Genomic DNA, 23,619 nt, shown 5'->3' with positions numbered 1-23,619 from the left:
CTTCATGGAATCTATGGGCAGAACCTCTCCTTGTAAACGCGATAAATAAATTGCTTGATTTCATCTTTTCGCAAAGCGAAGCAGTGAGGTATATAAGAAACTTAAACAGATTAGTTACACAGCTCTACCCTATGATCAACAGACAAAGTAAACTGGACACGCAAACAAAATTAACAATTTACAAGCTGGTAATTCGACTGGTTATCACTTACATATCCCCAGCGTGGAGCCACACCGCAAATGCAAACATTCTAAAACTTCAGAGATTACAGAATAAGTGCATGAGGATGATTCTGGATGCCCCTTGGTTTATAAGAAACACCCAGATCCACAGAGAAGTTAATATCCCTTATATCTCTTCCTTTCTCATAAATCTAGCTGAGAAGTTCTTTAAGACAAGTAACCATCCAAACCCGTTAATCAAGGAAGCCTCGGAATATAATGAAGCAGAAATTAACAAAATTAACAAATATAAAAGACCAAATTCTATCTTAAGTTCAGCTGAACACAGCTAACTTCACTGCCCTCAATGGGCGAACATATAGCTCACAAACACTCCATTCAAAGTTCTTTCATTACAAGACAAAGGAGAATATGAAAAGCAATTTTGCTACACCCATCTAGCCAGAAATGTTAATGTTAATGTTAATATGTTTTCATGCGAATTTATTGGAATAACTTTTTTAAAAAGAAGTCTAAAAACATATAATTTAGTCTAGGTGGTGTGGTAGGAAGTAATGGAAATTTTGATTTAATGCATTTTTATATAATCATTTTATTTTATCTCATTTAGTATCTTATTGCATAGGTGGCGCTGTTGGGTTATATCATATATTCACTGACGTATGGTCGTCTGCGTGTATATATTTTAGCAATCAGATGTTCACCAGTGCCCCTTTAAATTATACATATGTTGTCCCAGGAGTTGTTGTATATAGGGTGTTATTTTTGGAAATTTTTTTATTTCTGGAAAGAGATATTTGTTAAAGATAGAGAGAAACTTAATAAAATTTGATTTCTTATTTTAGTGCCTTTGGATGTTGAACATCCAATTTGAATACTGAATCTGCCTGCATCATCATTCCTGCCATTTCTATCTTCAAGATGGATTTCAACTATTTGTTAGACTTGGCTGAGAAAAATAAGGAAGATGCCGCACAGGGGGTAAATATATTAACTGAGTTACTAAAACATGGACTTGAAGAAGCAAATTTGATGTTCTAAATATAGCACTGTTGATGATACATATACACTGTTAGTGCTCCACTTTTTATATATCCTTCACATATTCTAGTTTTTTTTGTATTGTGTCAGTACCTACTTCCGCTTCACATAAATTAGGTTCAGTTATGCACTGTTCCGTACAAATAAGGTAGGCCAAAAAATTTGGTAACTTGAAGGAGCTTTTGCTCGATTAGTAGCCGGATGACCCATATGGAACAATACAAACAGAAAATTAAAAAAAAAATTGCCTGATACTAAATAAAAATGAAAATAAAAAAGATTTTATTTTCGCCGATTAATTAAAAGTGCCAGTATTTAAAAAAAAATGTACACAACAAAATATTGAGGAAGAAGTCAATTTCATAATTATTAAAAGTGCACACATTAAGACACATTGGGATATAAGGTATTGGGAACGAAATCTGTAGATGAACACAAAATCATGGTGTTTGTGTGTGTATTTTACATAATTTATATTATGTTAATAATTATACATTCTAAGCCATCTTTATAATTGATATGATTTTCTTTAAATTTGAGTTTAAAGTGCATGGTTCTTGTTGTACTGTAAATGTTTATAAATTCCCAATAGTATGAAAATATACATAATTATTTATTGCTATATACATAGTTATTCATTGCTGTTTTACAAACTTTTATTGCTGAAGCTGCCCCACAGTAATATCTTATAATACGTTCATACAACTATAGGGAGCAAAGTTTTTTTTTTTCTCCAATAAATAGGAATAATTCTACAGTGCAGTATGTTCAATGGTAGTATTTTAATGAGATGGGGAATGCTTGTTAAATTTCAGAATGCTTTTTTTTTTTTTGTTTTCTCAATACGACAACACATTTTTAGAATGATCAAGCATATTCAACAATGTTTACTTCAGAGTGATTTCATTGTTTAACATTATTGTAGAATGAACCATTGCAAAACTGCTGACACCATAGAATTGGAGAAGAGATAAATCATTTTTTGAAAATTATAGAAATGAAAAATGAGAGGAACTTTTACACACATTTATAGAGAAAAGTCCCGGTCCATATTCTTGGATACAGTTGCCCATTTCTAAGGTAATGGACTATGTAGGCCAAGACATTCTAGTGATACTGATGAAAGGTGCTTTATTTTTCACTTCTGAGTTCATCAGGGATATGAATTTTCCAGAGCTAAAAATTCCCAGAAACTCCTTGAGATTAACATATTAATTTTATCCTCGTAAATCTTTCTGAGAATTAAAGGAGCCTCTTGCATGGCTGTGTTTCAGTACAGGATTTTTGAAGTTGGTATTGTAATAAGATTTTTTCCATTGGAAAGCATATCAGAATGATAAGGAATTCCATTATTAGGGAGAATTGTAAATCTATTTCATATACTATTATTATTATTGCACCATGGAGTCTGCAGACTCATTGTGGTGGAAGGTTCATTCAACTGACAACATATTTATCATACTGAATCTTAAAATCCTTAACAATCCTTGCATTAACAACACATTCTGGTAATGCATTCCTTTCACTGATAATTCTCCATGTAAAAAATCGACTCCTCACACCCATCTTTACCACCCTCTTACATAGCTTCCAGGGTTGGCCTCGGATTTTTCCCCTCTCACCTTCTATTCGTTTTATAATCCAATCTGGATTAATCTGATAAGATCCTCCCACTAACTTAAATGTCTCTATCTTATCGCCTCTTCCTCTTATCCACCAAACTCTGCAATCCACATTTCTTCAACCTCTCTTCATAGCCATCATTCCAAAGTCCTAATATTGTATTAGGACTCATCTCTGGATCCTCTCCAATGTCTCCACATCACACTAAAAACCAGTAGACCAAATTTAAGCACAGTAGTCCAACTGTGGTCTGACCAATACTTATACAGTGGCACAACCACTTCCTTATCCCTATGTACTAGAGTACTTCTGATCATGGCAGCACTACTGTGTGCAGTCTTTGCAACACTTGCAATATGTCCTCTAAACTTCAGTCTACTGTCAATTATCACTCCCAAATCTCGAATCTTATCCACTTCATGCAGTACGACATGTCAATAGAGTACACAGCCACATATTTCTGCACTCAAAATGCACCTTGCTTATTAATATTAAAGCTGCAGCCTCACTCCTTTGTCAAATCAAAAGTTCAAATCTTCATGAAGGAAATTAACATCAGCAGTGCTACTTATAAATCTCTCCAACTTTGCATCATCAGCAAACAAATGAAGATCCCCAGTCAGTCCACATGATATATCACTTACAAATGAGTTAAACAGCAAGGGTACAAGATCAGAACCCCGGGACATGCCACTGGTTACCTTCCTTTATTGAGACACTGCTCCATCATACACAACTTACTGGTATCGTTCAGAAACCCAATCTCCGATCCATCTAGCCAATATACTATCTATTCACATCCTCTGCAGCCTGTACATCAACTTATCATGTTGATGGTAGACCTTCATACATTCTTGCAAAGTCCAAGAATATCACTGTATATGATGATCCTTATAAAATGCAGGTAAATTGCTAAAACAAGACCTACCCTTTACAAATGCATGCTCACCATCATAAAGAATGCTATGTCCATTCAATTTTGTATTCTATTTCTAACCAATCTCTCCAACATCTTAATTACAACTGCAGTTATACAGACTGGTCTGTAATTGGAAACTTCTGTCCTAGAACCATGCTTGTGAATGGGTACTATTTTACTTTCTTTCCACCACTTAGGAACATTACTCGCTGCAAGACTTTCATTAAATAACTAAGTCTAGGGCATAGGCAAGTGTTGTGCATGTTCCTAGAAATACGTGGTGATTTGTCATCCATTCTCACAGCTTTATTAACATCTAACCCAATCACCTGATACACCTCTGATTCTTTCAGTTCCAATTCTCCTGATACTTGCCTCTCTTCTATATTACCACATCATTTGCACCAGTATGATATTTACAGATAAAATGTTTGTTCAATAATTCCACTATATCCTTTGCAATTGTCATTCTGCTGCCATGACTATCCACCAGTGTCACCCAGCCATAATTATTCTTTCCCTTGTGTTTGCCATATAGCAAAAAAATTCCTTTAAGTTAACCTTGGCCTGACCAGCCAGTCTCTTCTCTTACTGCACCTTTACCATGCTCGTCACCTTCCTAGCCTGCATTTCATACTCCTCATGGATCTAATCACCACCAACTGTCTTGTAGCTCCTCTACAGCATTTTCTTTTCCAACACAGCTTGTCGATTTCACTGTTCATATATAATGTAATAATAATGTAATTTCTCTGTTTATCTATATATTTAATTACTGTATTGCAGAAAACTGATCAAATGAAAAAAAAATTATTATTGCTTTTTGCCTTCCTTGAAAGTAAAAATACCATCTATTACTCTTGTATGTTAATTATATCATGGATTAGGCTTGTTCTATAGGATGAAAAAATTGAGTTCCTGGGAGGAATGCCTGCCACCTCCACATGAAAGTGGCAACCTAGCCTTTCACTGTCAAAAGTCCTTTTTTAAAAAAAAAAAAAAAAAAAAAAAACAATTGTTTCTAAAACTAGGATTTAAAAAAAAAATTTTTTTTCAAGTCTTACATTATTTTTTAGAAATTTAAGATGCTATTTAAGAAATTATATTCTTGGTTTAATCCTTTATTCAAATGTAAGTAAACATACTTCACACATAAAGAATTTTCATGACTATTAATATAATTAATTCATTATTATTTGGAATATTATTAATAATGATAATTATATGCCAGCATGGTTGGCCAAGTGGTTAGTGTATCTGCTCTCCAGCCAAAATGCTGCGGGTTCGAATCCCGTCATGAGTAGGGATGTTTATGATTGTCTGTGAAAATACTAGTGGTGGTAGTGGACAGTAAGTGGTATTGGTGTAGATAATGCGTGTTCGCTGTAGTTGGTGGATTGAGGGAGGGCATATGTTCTAAATTAAAAATTTAGAACATGTGCTCTCACTGTTCATCTATTTCTATGTTCATCTATGGAGAGTTCATCACTGAGCTCTCCATCTCCACAGTCGAGATAGAGAGTTCTAGAACATGTGCCCTCCCTCGTTTGGGCTCTTTGAAGGTGTCACGTAATAATAATATTAATAATCATATTAATATAATTTTTATAAATAGATATATGAATAAATTTCTTGTGGGGTGCTTAAGAGTCAAAGCTGTATAACTGAGAGGAGACCTCCACATAGCCTTTAAAGGAATGCGGAGAACCGACCAGGGCTTCTGACCTAATGTCAAATCTTCACCTTCTCGTGGTGTGCCCTATTGGATATCTACCTGAATACTGAACGAACTAGGATGGGCTGGCAATTTGGGGATTTAGCCGACCAAATTGTATTCTTATCGGCTTAAACCAAAATACAAAATGATGGTACAACATGACAAAATTTCATGCCAGCTGGGGCATCTCTCAGTGAAACAAGGCCCCTGTTCTTTTCGCCATGGAACCAGGGTGAACAGCGAAAAGTCAGCTACTGGAACAAACTCTAAAACACATAGACTCAATATCACCAGAGTTGAAGATCAGTACTATCAACATAAGAAGCCTGAATGGCAAAGAAATGGAGCTACCTGAGGAATTAGACAAGTACCAGATTTATATAATACGGGTGACTGAAAAACAAAAAAGATAAAAATTGGTGAGACCTTTCTGAGTAATAAATACAAAATGTTATATTCAGGCAATGACAATCAAAGAAAAGAAGGAGCAGCCATAGTATTCAACACAAAATATGAGGCTAATCTTCTTGAATGACAGGCAATTTCAAGTAGAGTGATATGGGCAAATATCAGAATGGGTAACTGGACAATGAGACTTATTTGTGCCTATGGTCCCACAAAAGGTTCTACTAAGGTAGAAGTGGAGGAATTTTTTGATGCTTTAGAAAAAGCTACTGACACAATGAAAAAGGAAAAGTTGGTCCTTGTTGGGGATCTAAACAGCAGAGTAGGAAGTGATTGTGAGACATACAAAAATATTTTGGGAAAATTTGGAGAAAAGAGCAAAGCTAATAATAATCAAATACCTGTTGGATTTCTGCTCAGGACATGGACTGGTTATTACTAACACCATGTTCCAACATAAAAATGTGCACAAATTCACATGGAGAGAAGAGGCAAGGAATAAGAAAAGTCTCATTGACTATGTTATTGTTGGTAGTAATGTTTTCTCCCTGATGTAGGACACCAGAGTGTACAGAGGATTTGAAATTGGAAGTGATCACTATTTAGTGTTGAGCAGGATAAAATTGAATTTCATATTGAAAAGAATAACATGCAAGAAAGTTTTAAAGCAAATAACAGTTGAACAACTCTCAGATGTGAGCTGTAGACTAAAATACACAAAGATTATTGAAGAAAAAATGAAAGAGTTTGAGAACAGGAACCAACACATTGGAGATTCATTGGCAAGCCCTATAGAAAACACTGATTAATTCAGCCAGGGAGGCATGTGGTGAGGTTGTCTGCAAGGATAGAAAAATCAGAACCAGCTCTTGGTGAAAGAAGTGGGTTCAGAGCTTCATAAACATGGATGTCTTTAAAAACCAGCACAAGAAGTAAAAGAGGCAGTGATGGAAAAGAAGAAAGCATATCAAAAGTTCCTGGCAAATAAGTCAGCTTTGTGCTCTTAGAGAATACAGAGACAAATCTAAGAAAACTAAACACTTTGTAAAACTAGCTAAAAAAAAAGTCATGGGAGGACTTTGGCAAAGAACATAGAAAATAAATAACAAGAAGGTGGCAAAATATTCTGGAGGTTGTTGAAGAAGCTCAGAAATGGAGGAAAGAGTGCTGTATAAGGAATTAGAGATGATAAAGGTGACATGAAAACAGGAGAAAAAGATATCCTTGAAGTATGGAGTAATTACTTCGAAAAATTGCTAAATGAAACAAGCAGTGAAAGCACAGTGGTAAAAAACACTCAACAGGCATACAGTCAGGAATTCACAGGTTCCAGCGGAAACAGGCATTCACAAAGGGGGCGCTGTTACAAAGGGGGCACTGCTGTCCCCTTCGTTACAGGGCTACTTAGATAGAAATTGCATGTGGGCGGCAAAGACCCTAGCACCGCACTGGGAATAAATATATATATTTGAAGTAGAAAAAGCCATCAAAGGCTTGAAATGTGGAAAGGCAGCAGGAGTAGATGATATTCGACCAGAAATTCTCAAGTATGATGGTATAAAAGTCTTACAGGGGCTGCACTGCATAGTTCAGAAGGCATGGACAGAGGAACGAATTCCCGATGATTGGAGTAGAGCTCTCATAGTACCCATATATGAAAAGGAATAAAACTAAATGTGAGAATTACAGAGGTATTTCCCTACTGAGTGTTCCTGGTAGGATTTATGTTAGTATACTTGAAAAACGGTTGAGAAGAATTGTGGAAGAAAAGCTTGGTGAAGAACAAACTAGATTCGGACCAAATACAGGCTGTCAGGATCAGATCTTCACTCTACGACAAATAGCTGAGAAATTATGGGAATATAACAAAGATCTGTATTTAAGTTTTGTCAATCTGGAAAAGGCATATGACAAGGTGCCAAGAGAGAAGCTATTCAATACGCTACAGTTATATGGTGTCAATGGGACATTATATCAAGCAATTCTTAGTCTTTATTTGAGTTGTAAATCAGCAGTTAGGATTGAAGGAAGCACAGGAAGATGGTTTAATGTTAAATCTGGTGTGAGACAAGGATGTACATTATCCCCTCTTTTATTCATTATCTATATGGATCATATTATGAAAGAAAGTGGTATTAAACCTGATATCACAATTGGAAATGTTAATGGTTTATTCAGACGATGTTATACGTCTAAATAAATCTGCTACAAGTCTGCAAGATTCCCTGACTAAATTGAATAAATGTTGTAATATTGTAATAGATGTATGAAGGTCAGCAATAAAAAGTCAAAGACAATGAAAATAGACAGAATCATTGAAAATGTCAACTGCGTGTGAACGGAGAACTTGTGGAACAAGTAAAACATTTCAGCTACTTAGGCACGATTTTTAGTGAAGATGGCAAATTAAATATGGAAATAGACACCAGAATCAACAATGCTGGTATGGTAGGAAGTCAATTGAATAAATTCATATGGAATAAGAGGGAAATTAGTTGGAACACTAAATTAGCTGTATGCAAGACAGTGTTCAAACCAGTTTTAATTTATGGATCTGAGAGCTGGGTCAGAAGTAAAACACTTGACCAAAGACTAGAGACCACAGATATGAGAGTCCTGAGAAAGATTAGAGGTGTGAACAGATGGCATCAATTGCAATATCATATTAAAAACGAGGATATTAAAAGAACTTGACATTGTCAGCATCCAGGAATTCATTTGCAGAGCTAATCTCAGGTGGTATGGTCACTTAAACAGAACGGGTGATGAATGATTAGCAAAACAAGTGTTCTCTGCCAGGTTGGCATGAAAACAACCCGTGGGAAGACCAAGATATAGATGGATTGTTACGGTACAAAGTGCCTTAGACGATAGAAATATAAGATCTGGTAATGTTGGAGTCTTGACAAGTAACAGACTGATTTGGAGGAAACTTGTAGATAGGGAGTTAGTAATGATGTAAATTTTTCATGTAGTACTATCATATCCTGTACACCCTTTGAGGGTACATGGCAGGAATTTGATGATGATGAATTTCTTGTAAAAAAAAATATAAGGGTCTTTTTTCATTAACAGTATTTCTGTAGTAACAGGCAGGGAATTTTGCTCTCAGAAGCTCAAGTTTTTTTTTCTCTTGCAAGATATGCAAATTGGCAATTAACCCAGAAGATGTGTAATTGGTTTAATATGATTGACTGAATTGTGTAGCAATAGGTAGCTTGTGGTTGCTTCCCTGGCTTCAGTTTATGAATTCTGGGACTCAGTTGAAGGTATTATTCAATAATATATATATATTAGTTTTTAATTTATTTTTTTTAAAGTATCGCATTTTGAATACAGGAAAATTAAAGTTTTTTTTTACTCACTGATATATATGAAATTTCATCCACACCAATATTAGATGAAAATAATTTTTTTCTTAAAAACTCAACTGCATTTTTTTTGGAAGAAATACGCATCTGAAAGTGGCTGAGAAATATGCATGTTTGGGAGATCATTTGATAAAAGCAACTGTTCTTGGTGAAAGAAGTGGGTTCAGAGCTTCATAAACATGGATGGCTTTAAAAACCAGCACTGGACAAGCATTTTAGCATCCTTTTGAGTTTGTTGGTTTTGTTTAAAAAAATATGAAATTATAAATTTTAAAGAAAATGGATCCTTTGCTTTAGTGTTACATGGTGATCAGCATTCATTTTACACAATTTATGGACTCTACAGCCATGGTATAGATAATTAAAATTTAAATTTAAATAAAATTAAAAATGAAAAGAGAAATTAAATTAGTCGTAGTACTACATTCACCTTAAGACGGCTAGTAGAAAAGACACTAGAGTATAACGAAAATCTGTAGAAGAGAACTATGGAAAAGTATGGAAGAATTTGGAATTCCCAACAAAACTATAAGAATAATAAAGAATCTGTATGAGAAATCTAAAAGTGCAGTACGAATGGAGGACACCTTAACCAACTGGTTCCACACAGAGAGCGGAGTAAGACAGGGATGCAATCTGTCTCCAGACCTGTTCAATCTTGCACTGGAAGAAGCAACCAATAAGGCCTTAAACAATGAAGACTCTGGAATCAAAATATATGGGAAAAGTGTGACAAATTTAAAATTTGCAGATGACATTGCTTTACTTGCAAGCACAGAAGAAAATCTACAGAGAATTTCTGATAAAATAAAGGAGGAATGTATAAAATCTGGATTAAATATAAATATAGACAAAACAAAAATTATGCAAATAGGAAAAAAGCAGCACCAATCTGAAAATTTAAATTGATAGTAAGAATCTAGAGAAGGTTGAAAATTTCACCTACCTTGGAGAAGTTATTGAGTACAATGGTGAAATTATAAAAGATATAGACAGACGAATCAGTCAAGTATCCCAAACTTTTGGACGACTTAATAAAATATGGAAGTCAAGAGACATCAAACAAGTAACAAAAGTAAGAATCTATGAAACAATGGTCCTTTCAATACTCCTCTATGGAAGTGAATGCTGGAATCTCAAAAAGGCTGAAGAGAAAAATTATTAGTTACTGAAATGGGTTGGCTAAGAAGATTACTTGGAGTATCTCTGCTGGATCAACTAAGAAACAAAGACATAAGGAAATGACTAAAACAAGAAATAACAGTAATAGACAAAATCCAAGAAAGAAGACTGCGATGGTTTGGCCATGTGACCAGAATGGGAACAGAAAGACTACCATCTAAATCCCTGAATACAATGATGTAAGGTAAAAGATCCAAAGTACGGCCCAGAATTAGATGGATAGACAAAATAAAAGAGGACCTGAAAACCCAATCACAACAAGTGACACCAAACTGGACAGAATTGTTTGGACTCTCCCGGGACAGACAGAAGTGGAAAGAGTTCATTCAGCCTCATCATCATCCACATAGATGATGGAAGAGAGAAGAAGATAACATGGTTATAGAGTCCATAATTTGTATAAAATGAAAAAAAAAAAATGAAAGAAAATGGATTTTTGCTTATCCTTTCTTTTTACAATAATCCAAGCAATTGGAATTCTGGAGTGCTTAGTAAAGCTGACAAATTAAAGATCCGATAATCCATGAAAGTCCATGTAGTTAGCCGAGTGGCTATGCGCTTTGCGACCATATGCCTGGGAAAGGAGTGGCCTGGGTTCAGTTCCCTTCACTGACGTGAGGAGCTTAGGATCTTTCTCAGACCTAGCCAAGTTAGCTGGTATTGGGCATGGACTGTAGGGTTTTTCTCCCTGGTTTATCTGGGGTTTTTCATCCCACAAGCAGGCAAACTAGTCTTGAGAACTTAATGCTTCTACAGACATGATACACTGGGAGGCATAGGGCTAACCACCTTATCCTTGAGTATGGTTGCTGTTAAATAAATAGAAAACCCTTGATGCCACAAGGTAAAAGAGGGGAAAAGGAAAAGAAGAAAATCCATAAATTTTACTTTGTCAAGCCAGATGGTTCTTTTTGCTACTCTTGTGGCTTTTCAGATGTCCAAGCAAAGTCTTGATATTGGGCGATGAAGATCCTTAATACTTTACTTCTAGAAATCCATGTCACATTTGGATTTGAACCCACAGCATCTAGCAGTGTTTACTTACCCTGACACCAGAGCTGGCTAATTATGAATTTTCTGATATAAATCATTATTTGGCCCATTAATAATTTTTTATTAGAAAAAGAGTCAACACTATATATAATAAACTAGATAATACCTAATAACTAGGAATTATCTAGTTGTTAGTTATGTATACCTAATAACTAAGTAACTCCTCCATGATTTTCTGAAAGCGCCAACTAGTAATAAATTCCACTAATTTTCATACTGCATTCTGCAGTTGGCTCCTGGACTGTGATAGATCCATTGCGTAAACATTTCATCCCACAAATTCCCATTTGTGGTGAGATGTGACTGAGTGCAAGTGAAGTATAGCATGATCATCCTGCTTCTGAACCATTTCCAAACAGTTTGCCTGTGACTTGGTGTGTTATCACACTGGAAGTAACTATTATGAGATTGATAAACTGAATGTGAAGGTATGCACTTGATTGACATTAATATTCAGTTATAATAATATTCTTAGCCAGTATCTAGGAGTGGCATGATACCTAGCATGTGAAAACACTTTCCATAACAGCTAAATTGTTAATGTAACACAGTAGTCCATTGATTCGTGCTGATCATCACAGTAGTCTTGTTCTCAGTAGGACTAAAATTCATTTAACTAAGTGACTTTTTTTACACTTTGTTTATCTGTATAAGTGTTCCCACTGTGTCCTGAGTTGCTTGTTTATAACAGCTGACTAGAATCTAGCAGTGAGGCAATCTTTTACTATACCATCTCTGATTGGATGCAATCAATCCATTCCAGTTCCTATTGACTACTGTATCATGCTACCATTTGACTGAATATTTTGTGTAAATGTGTTTGTCTCACACATCAGGTATCTAGTGGACACAGGACTGCCATTGATTGGATATTTTGTAGTTAGAAACATTGTTTACTTCAAGATATACATGAACATACTGGAAGCAATTTGTGGTAAGCTGTACTGAAACTGAAACATCTTGGTACTGCTGACTAAACCTTCTCAAACAAATGTAGTTTGTACTGTTAACTCACCTGTCTACCCACCCAGTCCCATGATAACTTAACCTAGCCTCCCTGCTTTATAGAGCTAAAAAGAGACATTGCACATCCATGGAATTCACAAACTGATGCCATGATGGATTTTTGGGATCAAGGTCTATCTTTTATTATTATTATTATTTCGGGCTACTCCAGGGAGTCCTTAGACTCATCGAGGGAGGCCCTAAACTCCACGTCCACACAACTATTTGACATTCTCACAGTATCTATCATACCTTGCCTTGAACTTGCTCACTGTCATAGCACCCACAACTGACTCTGGCAGCTTATTCCACTCATTTACCACTCTAAAAGTAAAGAACCCAGCTCTAACACCCCTGCTAACCACACTCTTGCCCAGTTTCCATAAGTGTCCCCTAGTTCTCCCACCACCAGTCCTGATCTCAAAAATATCCTCTGAATTAATCTTATAGAATCCTTTTAGCAATTTGAATGTCTCAATCATATCTCCCCTTTTCCGCCTATCAACTAGTTTCTGCAACCCGCAAATCTTCAACCTGTTCTCATATGGTTCATTCCATAGTCCTGCTATCATCTTAGTCACTCGCCTCTGGATCCTTTCCACCTCCTCCCCATCAAGAAGGAACCGAGGTGACCAAATCTTAATAAACTCTCTCCTCAGTATTATAGCTTTAACTATTTTTTTTTTTTATATCAATAAAATTACCAAAAGCAAATTCACTAAAGATGCTTGAAGTAGTACACATAATTTTTTTTTTTTTTTTTAAGTTTGTGGAGTAATTTTTGAAGAAATTATATGTTATTTTTTTTTTTTTTTTAGTCAACAGTTAAAAGATACAGTACATCTTTAGCCCCAGCTAAAAAGGAACCAAGAAGTGGAGTAGCATCTAAAGCAGTAAAAGCATTTTTGGAAAAACAACAAAAAGAAGAAGTTGAAAAAGGTAATTTTAATAATTCACTTTTAAAGAGTTTAATGTATAATTACGTAAAGAATTAGGATGAACATTCCTGTATATAGTGATGCCCTTGAGAACTCTAATCTGTTCTTCCATATTAAGTTTAACAGTGATACTTCAGAAATTTAAAGGATAAATTCAACAAAATTGATAACCATCGCATGTGAGAGAACAAGAGTTGTGGGACACTTTTTAATTCAGTATTAGAATTAGTGAAACAGAAAATAAAATAATTGAAAATTTCAGTTAATTTGCCCTTCATTTTTGTTGCATTTTGAACCTTATGGCTGATTATAAATGTATTAAATGTTCCACAGATAAGTATAGTGGAATGAAGTGAGATGCTGATTATTAATGGATTTTTGCAAATTATTTTTAAACTGTTATTAACAGATATTCATAGAATTAGGAGATATCATGAAAAATATCACCCAGTGAGGTAATAAATATATCTCTGATGTTAACTATCAACAGTATAAATTTAATTTACACTGTTGAAGTTCCCAACACTGTCACACAAGGAATTTCACTTACCTATCATTTTCCATATAAAAAACCTACTTCTCATTCTCTTGCTGACAACATATTTGTAGAACTTCCAGTGATAGATTTTTCTTTCTCCCTTCTCCATTCTTTAAATAATCTCTTCAATATTAGTCTAGTAAAATTATCACCTTCCAACCACAAACAACCAGTTTGCATTAAACAATATTTTTTCTTGACCACAGAAGCTATGTGAATTGACTATTTGGGAAATGTTGATCAAGTATCTGAAAAAAAACTATTTTAATACCAACTTGTTTCACCAACTTAAACTGTTGGCATCTTCAGAGTACAGGACTGTACCCCGAAGTTGCCAACAGTTTAAGTTGGTATTAAAATGGTTTTTTCTCAGATACTTGATCAACATTTCCTAAATAGTCAATTCATACAACCAGTTTGTGTTTCATCATAGTCATTAAGATCTTGAAGAAATTAGTGATGGACCATATACAGCATTGGGCTGATGAGGGTAATGTTATCTGTGAGAGTCAACATGGATTTGTTAAGGGATGCTCTTGCTTTAGTAATAAGATTGCCTTTTATAATAACGTCACACGAGCAGTTGATGGGGGAAAGGCAGATTCTACCAATTTTTTTTTGATTTTGCAAAAAAATCATGTGACAGAGTGCCACATGATAAGCTGATATTTAAGTTACATCACATGAGTTTAGATGTCAGGTTAGTCAGCTGGATTCAGGATTGGCTATCTGATGGGTATCAGAAAGTTGTGTATGGTGGGACAATATCAAGGAGGCAGAAAGTTACAAGTGGGGTCCCACAAGGCTCAGTACTGGGACCTGTATTGTTTATCTGCAACCCACTGCATTGTCAGTGGATTGCAGGTGGATAGTTGTTTGAAGATGATGTGAAGCTAGGAAGGGTTATTAGTAATAGTGCAAATGTGGCATCCCTGCAAGAGGATTTGAGTAAACTGGATAGATGGGCAAATGAATGGGGTGTAAGTTTAATGCATCAAAATGTAAAGTCTTGAAGTTTGGGATACATTGATGAGAGGCTGCATTCTGTTGGAGGAGTTGTACTAGAGGAAATAGGGGAGGCAAGAGATCTGGGGGTGGTGATTTGATAGAAACTTGAAATTCAGGGAACATATTGCAAAGGTGGTGATGGCAACCCAGATGATTGCTGCAATATTGAGGATGTTGACCTGCTGAGATAAGAGTTGTCATTCCATTATATAAAGCCCTGATCAGACCACACTTGGATTATTGTTCTCAAATTTTGTCTTCAAGATTTGAAGGGGATGAATTAACTGTGGAAATGGTACAGAGGCAGATAAGAAAGATGGTTTCAGGACTGTACAATGTTAGTTATGAGGATCGACTGAGGGAATGTAGACTGCAGAGTTTGGTAGATAGAAGAAGAGGTGATAATATGATTGAGACTTTTAAATTGTTGAGAGATAGTTACAGGGTTTACACCTGGGAGTTATTTTGCTTGGTGAAACAGGGGGAAAGGAGCTCAAAGGGAAAATCCCTTGCAGTTCCTTGCTCAAAACTGTAAAGCAGAAAAACAGCAAATTCTGTTTTCTGTGAGTGGTATAGAAGAATACAATGGGTTGTTCACGAAAGAAGAAATGAAAGCTGCTTTTCTTAAATACTGCCCAACTGCTGCTGGAACAGATGAATTATGTGAGGATGTTTTTCTGGATACCTGGCAAAAGGCAATTATTATTGATTTCTTAAGTCAAGGAAGAATCCCAAATCATCTCAATGAATTACAAAGCAGTTACCAGCTGCTTGTGCAAGATTCTGTCAAAAATTGTTAACTCTTATCTTTTATAGTTCCTGGAGAGAGAGAACTTTTTTTTAATAAGACAATCTGGCTTCTGCAAATAACATTCAACAACTGTCATCTAGTCTTACTGAAAGCATTCATTTGTGATGCCTCCCTAAAATCGAGCACTTGAAAAACTTACTTAAGAAAGGGGCTACTGAAAAATCATTTTTCAGTAGCCTCTTTCATTCTGCCATGTTCATGATGATACTTATCTTCTCTATCATAACATTGTCAAATTCCTGACATGTACCCTTGTACAGGATATTATTATATTAGTACCACATGAAAAGCTTATATCATTAATCTATTTAAACAGATTAATCTGTTATCTAAATTGGAGTGAAAAGATTAAATCCAGCTGTAAACCACATTGATGGAACTTTACTCCAGAAAATTAAAGCCAGAGATTTTGGAGATTTTGGCTCTTCTTTTTCATTGAAATATAAAATAGCACACACAAATCAAGACAATACGGTAAGTCGAAACTACACTTATCTAAGCAATTAAGTTGGCTAGCTTTTCTAAAAAGATGTCGGGACATGAGTGATACCTAACTGTGCCAAACTAAAAATCAAATTTCAGTTGAAAATAACTCTCCGTATATATACAAATGTGACAGCCTTGAGATTGCCACAACACGCACCAGCCTCTCTGCGACGAACGCAGTTCATCAGCTCTTTACAATCAGTGCTTACCGAGATACTCAACTCTGAACTTTGGTCCAAATCTCTTGGACATTTCAGAAGCTTCTGCACAAAAAGAATTCCAAAAAATAAAAAATAAGCACATCAAAAAGTATAACAACCTGTGTAAATCTAAACTACAACTACAAATTCAGCTGTTCCAGACAGTAGTGAATTAATCTATCTTCAAAAAGGCTCAACGAAGATGCCCTCAGTTCCATAAGCCTCAGCCACAATTTTGCTGTTGCACCAAAAGAAGTGCCACTGCGAGACATAATGTACAACATCGAATGCGGAAGCTGTTGCTTAGTGTCGGAAATAGTCAATAACATCAGACTTAACGTGGCCAACATCCTCTCTCAGTTGTTGCCTTCAAAAAGTCTCTGGCCAACTTGCTGCTCTCAGAAAGTTATGGAAAGAAAAAGTATTGTCATCACTAGACCAGATAAGGATAATGCCACAGTCATCCTTAATGACACGGAATATTCTCTGAGATTGCACTACCTACATTCCACTATACCACGATCCCACAAAAACGCAAGATAAAAAATTAAAAAACTTACTTAAGAGAGTATCCTGCTGGCTACTGGACATTGCAACAGAAAAAAAAAGCTCAAACCTTTCGGTTCTTGTCTCCCCCCCCCCCCTCCAGATATATGGTTTACCTAAAATTTACAAACCTAACCCCCCCCCCCCCCCCCAAGACCTATAGTAGATTTTAGGTAAACCATATATCTGGGGGGGGGGGAGACAAGAACCGAAAGGTTTGAGCTTTTTTTTCTGTTGTAATGTAAATTTTTTTTTCAATGTACAAATTGTCAAAGCAGCTGGCTTATCACATCTGGATTTACCACATCCTATATAAAAAAAAACTCTACCCATTTTAAAACCCTGATTGAAAATCTAACTTTAAATAATACAGATATATTGGTAAGCTTTGACATCATCTCACTGTTTACCAATATTCCTTTAAATGACACTTTAACACTTAAAAAAGTTTTTCCTTCTGATATCTTAGATCTGTTTTCCTTTGCCATCACTTATGGTTATTTTTCTTGGAAGAACAAAATTTACAAACAAATAGTGGGAACCACTATGGATTCCCCCCACCCACTCTTGCCAATTTTTACATTGAAAATTTTGAAAAACAAGCTATAGACTCAGCTCCTCTCAAACCTTCTATCTGGCTAAGATATGTAGATGATGTGTTTTCTATATGGCCTCATGTCCTTCTCTATTGAGGTGACTCCTTCCTCAGTCACCTCAATAGCCTACATCCAGGAATCCAATTTACAATGGAAAAGGTAAATAACAACAGTTTACCCTTTCTAGACACCTTAGTAGCATGCCTTACTAATGGCAACCTTTCATTCACTGTATATAGAAAACCCACTCACAGACAGATACATTACAACCCCCCCCTCCCCCAACAATATGGCATTATTAAAACTCTAACCAATAAAGCCCACAATCTGTTCCCTTCCTTTCAACCGAAGTCAACCACATACAGAACACCTTCCTTTCCAATGGCTACAGCAATTACAGAATTAAAGTAATCTGTTCCTCCTCAGTTCCCTGGATCTTTTCAGAAGGATTTCAGAAATGCCATCACCATCCCTATATCCATGGCACATCAAAAAAAATGGCTAGGTCCTTAAAGTACGACCTCTACACAGCTTTTAAGCCCCACTGTAAACTTGCTATCCTTATCCGTTCTACCAAAGATCAGCTCCTTTCCAATGGCTACAGCAATTACAGAATTAAAAAAGTAATCAGTTCCTCCTCAGTTCCCTGGATCTTTTCAGAAGGATTTCAGAAATGCCATCACCATCCCTACATCTGTGGCACATCAAAAAAAATGGCTAGGTCCTTAAAGTACGACCTCTACACAGCTTTTAAGCCCCACTGTAAACTTGCTACCCTTATCCGTTCTACCAAAGATCAGCTCCCTCCTGTCTTAGTGTCTGGAGTATATAAAGTACCTGGTTCCTGCAAGCTGGCTTACTTCAGACAGACAGGTAGATCAGCAATCATCTATTTAGAACACAAATCATACATCTACAATCACAACTATGGTCAATCTGGCCTTGCAGGCCATGTTTTGGATACAATCCACATGATCTCCTGGAGAAAACCACCATGCTTCATAGTAAATTCAAAAAAGAAAGACTGTGTTTAGAATCTGTGGCAGCCCTCATAAATTAACTGAATTTAAATAAATACTGTTGCATAAAACTTCCCAAAATTTATTAAACATTAATTGTCAGAGGTCTCACTTTATATCCTAGGCCACCTACAAATGCCCATAGAGGGTGCACCACCTAGATGGTACTTGAGTCACCCACATGTTTCACTTAGTATTGTGTTGTATTTGAGTGTGTGTTACAAGAGTTATTTGTAATCCCTAAAGATGGCTCAGTGACTGAGACAAAATACTGGAAACATTAAAAATAGTTTTTAATCCTTTCCTAGTGCTGTATATATTCCATTAAATCTCCAATATGATTTCCTAGTGTATGTATGTATGTATGCATAATTAAAAAAATAGCTGTTTGAAATCTTTATTTATATTCACAATTAATAAATAAATAAATTATTTGCAGAGTATGCTGCCAAAAGAAAGAAAGAACGCCTTTTTAAACTCAGAGCACAGAATTCCAAAAGCAACAAGGCAGCAAAAGTCATGGCATCTAGAACAAAGGATAATGATTTCAGTAAAATAAAACTTACTGAGGACGAACTAGAATCTAAGAAAAAAACTGAGTTAGAGCTACAACGAAGGATGCTTACTGATACAGTAGAGAGGATGAAAGCCAGAATCCAGTTGGAAGAAGCTGAAAAAATGTTGCCACGTAAAAGAAAAAGGAAATCCAAGGTTAATGAGGAGAATGCCAGAGAACTAGATGATGATGATGATGATGATGAAATGTTAAACAATACTGGAGAAGACATTTCATTCCATGGTAGAAGTCATTCAGTTCACTCACTTTCAAAGAAGGAGAACATTTCTGCCAATAAGCATCATGAAAGACTGAAGCCAAGAAATGCTCCTAATATGAGCTTTTGTGACCTTTTGAAGGTAGCTGCTCAAAAGCAGCATGAACCTGTTGAAATTCCTGATGACGATGATGATCAGGATGAAGATGATCGGCCATTGACTAAAAAGGAAAAACAGATGAAGTTAGAGGAAAAATTGAGAAAACAAAGATGTTCCTCAGCAAAAACAGAGAAGACAAAAATTTCTCAAGGAATTTCAAATAAATCTTTTGTAAATAATATGAAAAATAGAACATATCTAATTAATTCTAGAGCACTTGCTGAAGCAGATGATAATTTAATTTTGGCAGAAACAAAACATAAAATTCCAAAATTGGAACATAATAAAACACAAAATAAACCAAGAACTTCTGGTATTTTACATTCAGAATTACAAAAAAAGTCTTTAAACCCATGGGATAGAAGATTAAAACTTTCTCAGACAAATAACCATCAAGCTGTAATCACACATAACAATTCTGGTTTTGAAAAAAAGTTGGAACGAGAACCTCCAAAATCCTTAAGAAATTGTGATTCACTTAAGAAGAGTAGTTCAGTTCCTACTAATAGAAAATTTGATAACACAGAAGAAAGTGATTATTTGGAAGAAGAAGAAGAAGAAACAAGAACAGATGAAAGGTATTTATTGGATAGAAAAAACAAAAGACCTGTTAATAGTGGTCATAACTACAGTGATGAAAGTGACAATGACTATTATGGTAATCGTGATTGTCAGAATGGTGATGATGATGATGAATCTGATTATTGTGATGGTGAAGAGGAGGAGTATGATATTGATCATCATCAAAATAGAAATATGTTAAACACTCCTGAAAGATATAAAAAATCAAAGATGGAAAAGTTTGAAAGAGACTCAAAAATTGCAGGTAAAGCAAACTTAAGTTTAGTTGATGGAAATTTATCAAAACAGTCATATATGAATGACAGAAAACCTTACAACCAAACCACTGGAAATAAATCTAATTATGTAGAAAGAAAGACCTCATTTTCAACTGAGAAGAACAGACTTCCAAAACAAAATACAAATGATAGGACTCCAACTTCTTATCGATCATTAGAAAAACCTATGAAAAGTAAATCTCAGTTATTGTCAAATGTTTCTGATGGAAAGAAATTCTCATCAGGTGCTAGTTCAAATCAAAGATTATCAGGTGGTATATCTAGTTCAAGAGAAAAAGATTTTAGAAAAGATATAAAAGGTGTGTCTGTTGAAAACAGGTCATTAACATCTGAAAGAAAGAGAATGTTATTACCTGTTGAAACAAAAAGGTTAACAAAAACTGAAAGCTATCCTTCTTTACCCAAAAAGAGTAAACAATCAGCTTCATCAGATGAGAGGAGAGGAAGTCATATAGGCATAGAAAAGAAAAGAGTACTGCCTTCAGCTGAGAGGAATAGACTTTCACTCTCATCAGAGAGAAACAAGTTGCCATTCTCAGGTGAGAAGAACATTCATTCATCTCATTCTGAGAGGAGTCAGTTTCAGCCGACAGCAAAGCGGACCAAACACCCAGTAGTTGTCAAAATTAACAAAATGCCACAACCCCAAGCTGAAAGAAACAAAATATCATCAAGTGAAACTGAAAGAAGCAGAATGCTTTCAAATGAATCTGAAATGTTTTCACACAAAGCTGACAGAAGAATACCACTAAACCAAGCTGAAAGAACTAGAATGCCACCACTCCAGTCAGAAAAGAATAGATCATCATCATCCCAGTTTGAAAGGAACAGAAAGCCACCACCCCAAACTGAAAGGAGCAGTAAGCTACCACCTCAAACAGAAAAGAACAGAATACCACCACAAGCTGAAAGGAGTAGAATGCTACCCAAGGGTGAAGGGAACAGAATGCACTTACAAGAGCAAGCTGACAGGAACAGAATGCACTTACAAGAGCAAGCTGACAGGAACAGAATGCACTTACAAGAGCAAGCTGACAGGAACAGAATGCACTTACAAGAGCAAGCTGACAGGAACAGAATGCCACCACCACAGCAAACACAAAAGAACAGAGTACCTTCACAGTTTAACTCAGAAAGAAAAACAGTGCCATTAAATGAGAGAAATAAGTTGTCATATTCAAGTGAGAGGAATGGACTTCCACCACCAGCTGATAGAAATCGACAGTTACTATCAGCTGAGAAAAATAGGTTGCTTAAACAAGATATAAGCCAAGCCCAGAGGAAGGGAATGTTATCAGCTAAGAAACATGTCTCTTTGGAAGAACAAAGAAGAATGGAAATGTCTCGGTCATATAATCGTTCAAGAAATCTTGAGAGGCATAGGCTACCAACAAGTAAGTATTATGAATATTATTTTCTTTTTTCCAAAACAAAACAAACAAAAAAAATTATTTTGCATGGATGTGACATATGTGATGCTGCATGTTTGTAATGTAGTCATCTTGAAACCATGGAAACTTTTTTTATTTGAAGGTAGCAAGGAATGTTTGATTATACCAGTCCTGTTTCATCATAAATAATAACTTATAAAATTGTAATAACTATAATAGTTTATAATTTGAAGTTATAAACACGTGGATAGTAATAGAACCTTGTGCACTTATCATACATGATTATAACAGACATCAGAAATTTTCTTCCTCTTCTGCAATGCCCTATTGATAATATCACATCATCATCACCATACGTATCAAGGATTTAGGCCTAGTATGGCCTGTTCCGGCCTTAGAAGTCATCGTTGAATCGTTTAAGAGGACGTCCTGGTTTTCTTTTCCTAATGGCTTGTACTTTAAGGCTTGTTTTGGTTATCTTTCTGTTTTCATTCTTTGAACGTGTTCCATCTATTTATGTTTATATTTTTTAATTTTTTCAATTACTGGTTCTTGGTTTAATTCTTTCATAATATCTTCGTTTCTTTTATGATCAAATAGGGTATACTTTGCAGTTTTTCTCATAAACTTCATTTCTGCTGTTGTTAATCTTTGTTTGTCTTTTTGTTTTATTGTTCAGATTTCGCTTCCATACATTAAGACCGGTAGGGCTAATGTATTGTATACTTTTAGCCTGGTTTGTTTTTGAACTAGGTTTGGTTTAAATATAGAGTTAATTACTCCTGTTATTTTTAAATATTTTGCAATTTTTATGTTTATAGCTTTTTCATTTTCATAAGTGATCATACATCCTAGGTAGTTAAATGCATTCACCTGTTCTAAGATCTTGTTATCTAATACTATTTTAGTTTTCTTGCTGGATCTTGTCCTTTAAAGGCCATAGTTTTTGATTTTTCCGTTGATATTATCATACCATAATCTTTGGATATCTCATTTAGATTTAAAATAGCTTTTTGTAAGTTATCTTCAGAATTTGTAATTATTATTTGGTCGTCTGCAAAGAGGAGAGTGTTTAAGTTAACTGTAGGTGAAAGTTTAATCCCTTGATGTAAATTTTTACTCCATTTTATTATTATTTCATTTAAGTAGATATTAAAAAGAGTTGCTGAGAGGGGACATCCCTGTCGGACCCCTTGGTTTATCTCTCTTGTATATGATAGTTCATGATTTAATCTTATTTGTATTTGATTATTTTCATATATACTTATGACAGCTTTTAGGATATTATTTGGTATTTGTCTTTCTTTTAATATGTTTCTTTTAACTTTGTCAAATGCTTTTTCAAAGTCAATAAATGCAATATGTGTTTCTAAATTATATTCTCTTCTTTTCTCTATTATTAATTTTAGGCAGAAGGCTGGGTCTATACATGATCGTCCTTTTCTAAATCCATTTTGTACCTCTAGAATAAAGTTTTCGGAATATTTCATTAGTTTGTTATTTAAGATTCAGCTGTATATTTTGTAACATGAATTTAGTATACTGATACCTCTATAGTTTTTAGGGTCATCTCTATTACCTTTCTTAAAGATAGGAATCACAATTGCTTTTTTCCATTCTGTTGGGGGGGGGATACCAGTTGAGTAAATTTTATTTAAAAATAATAAGAGTCTTCCTTTGAATCTTGTTCCTGCATATTTATATAGTTCTGAACCTAGCTTATCTTCTCCAGGTGATTTTCCGTTTCTTGTTTCTTTCAGGCTGATTTCTAATTCTTCTTCAGTTATTTCCTTT

At 35.2% G+C, this 23,619-nt stretch overlaps 1 protein-coding gene across 1 annotated transcript in view; it reads left to right on the top strand.

Annotated features, from left to right (window-relative positions):
- The first annotated feature begins 869 nt into the window (after window positions 1-869).
- The window catches only part of LOC150092825 (uncharacterized), an 82,669-nt gene continuing 59,919 nt past the window's right edge, over window positions 870-23,619 (top strand). The window contains exons 1-3 of the mRNA XM_090414544.1: window positions 870-1,164; window positions 13,318-13,438; window positions 19,081-21,828. Of these exons, the coding sequence (XP_090270670.1) occupies window positions 1,105-1,164; window positions 13,318-13,438; window positions 19,081-21,828 (2,929 nt within the window). The 5' untranslated portion in view covers window positions 870-1,104. The remainder of the gene's footprint in view (window positions 1,165-13,317; window positions 13,439-19,080; window positions 21,829-23,619) is intronic.

This window comes from Typopeltis vanoorti, chromosome 25, assembly GCF_054136105.1.
Source record: "Typopeltis vanoorti isolate ZY-2024b chromosome 25, IOZ_Tvanoo_1.0, whole genome shotgun sequence".
Lineage (NCBI taxonomy): Eukaryota > Metazoa > Arthropoda > Arachnida > Uropygi > Thelyphonidae > Typopeltis > Typopeltis vanoorti.
The sequence above is the reverse complement of the archived record's forward strand: the minus strand, read 5'-3'. Positions and strand labels throughout refer to the sequence as shown.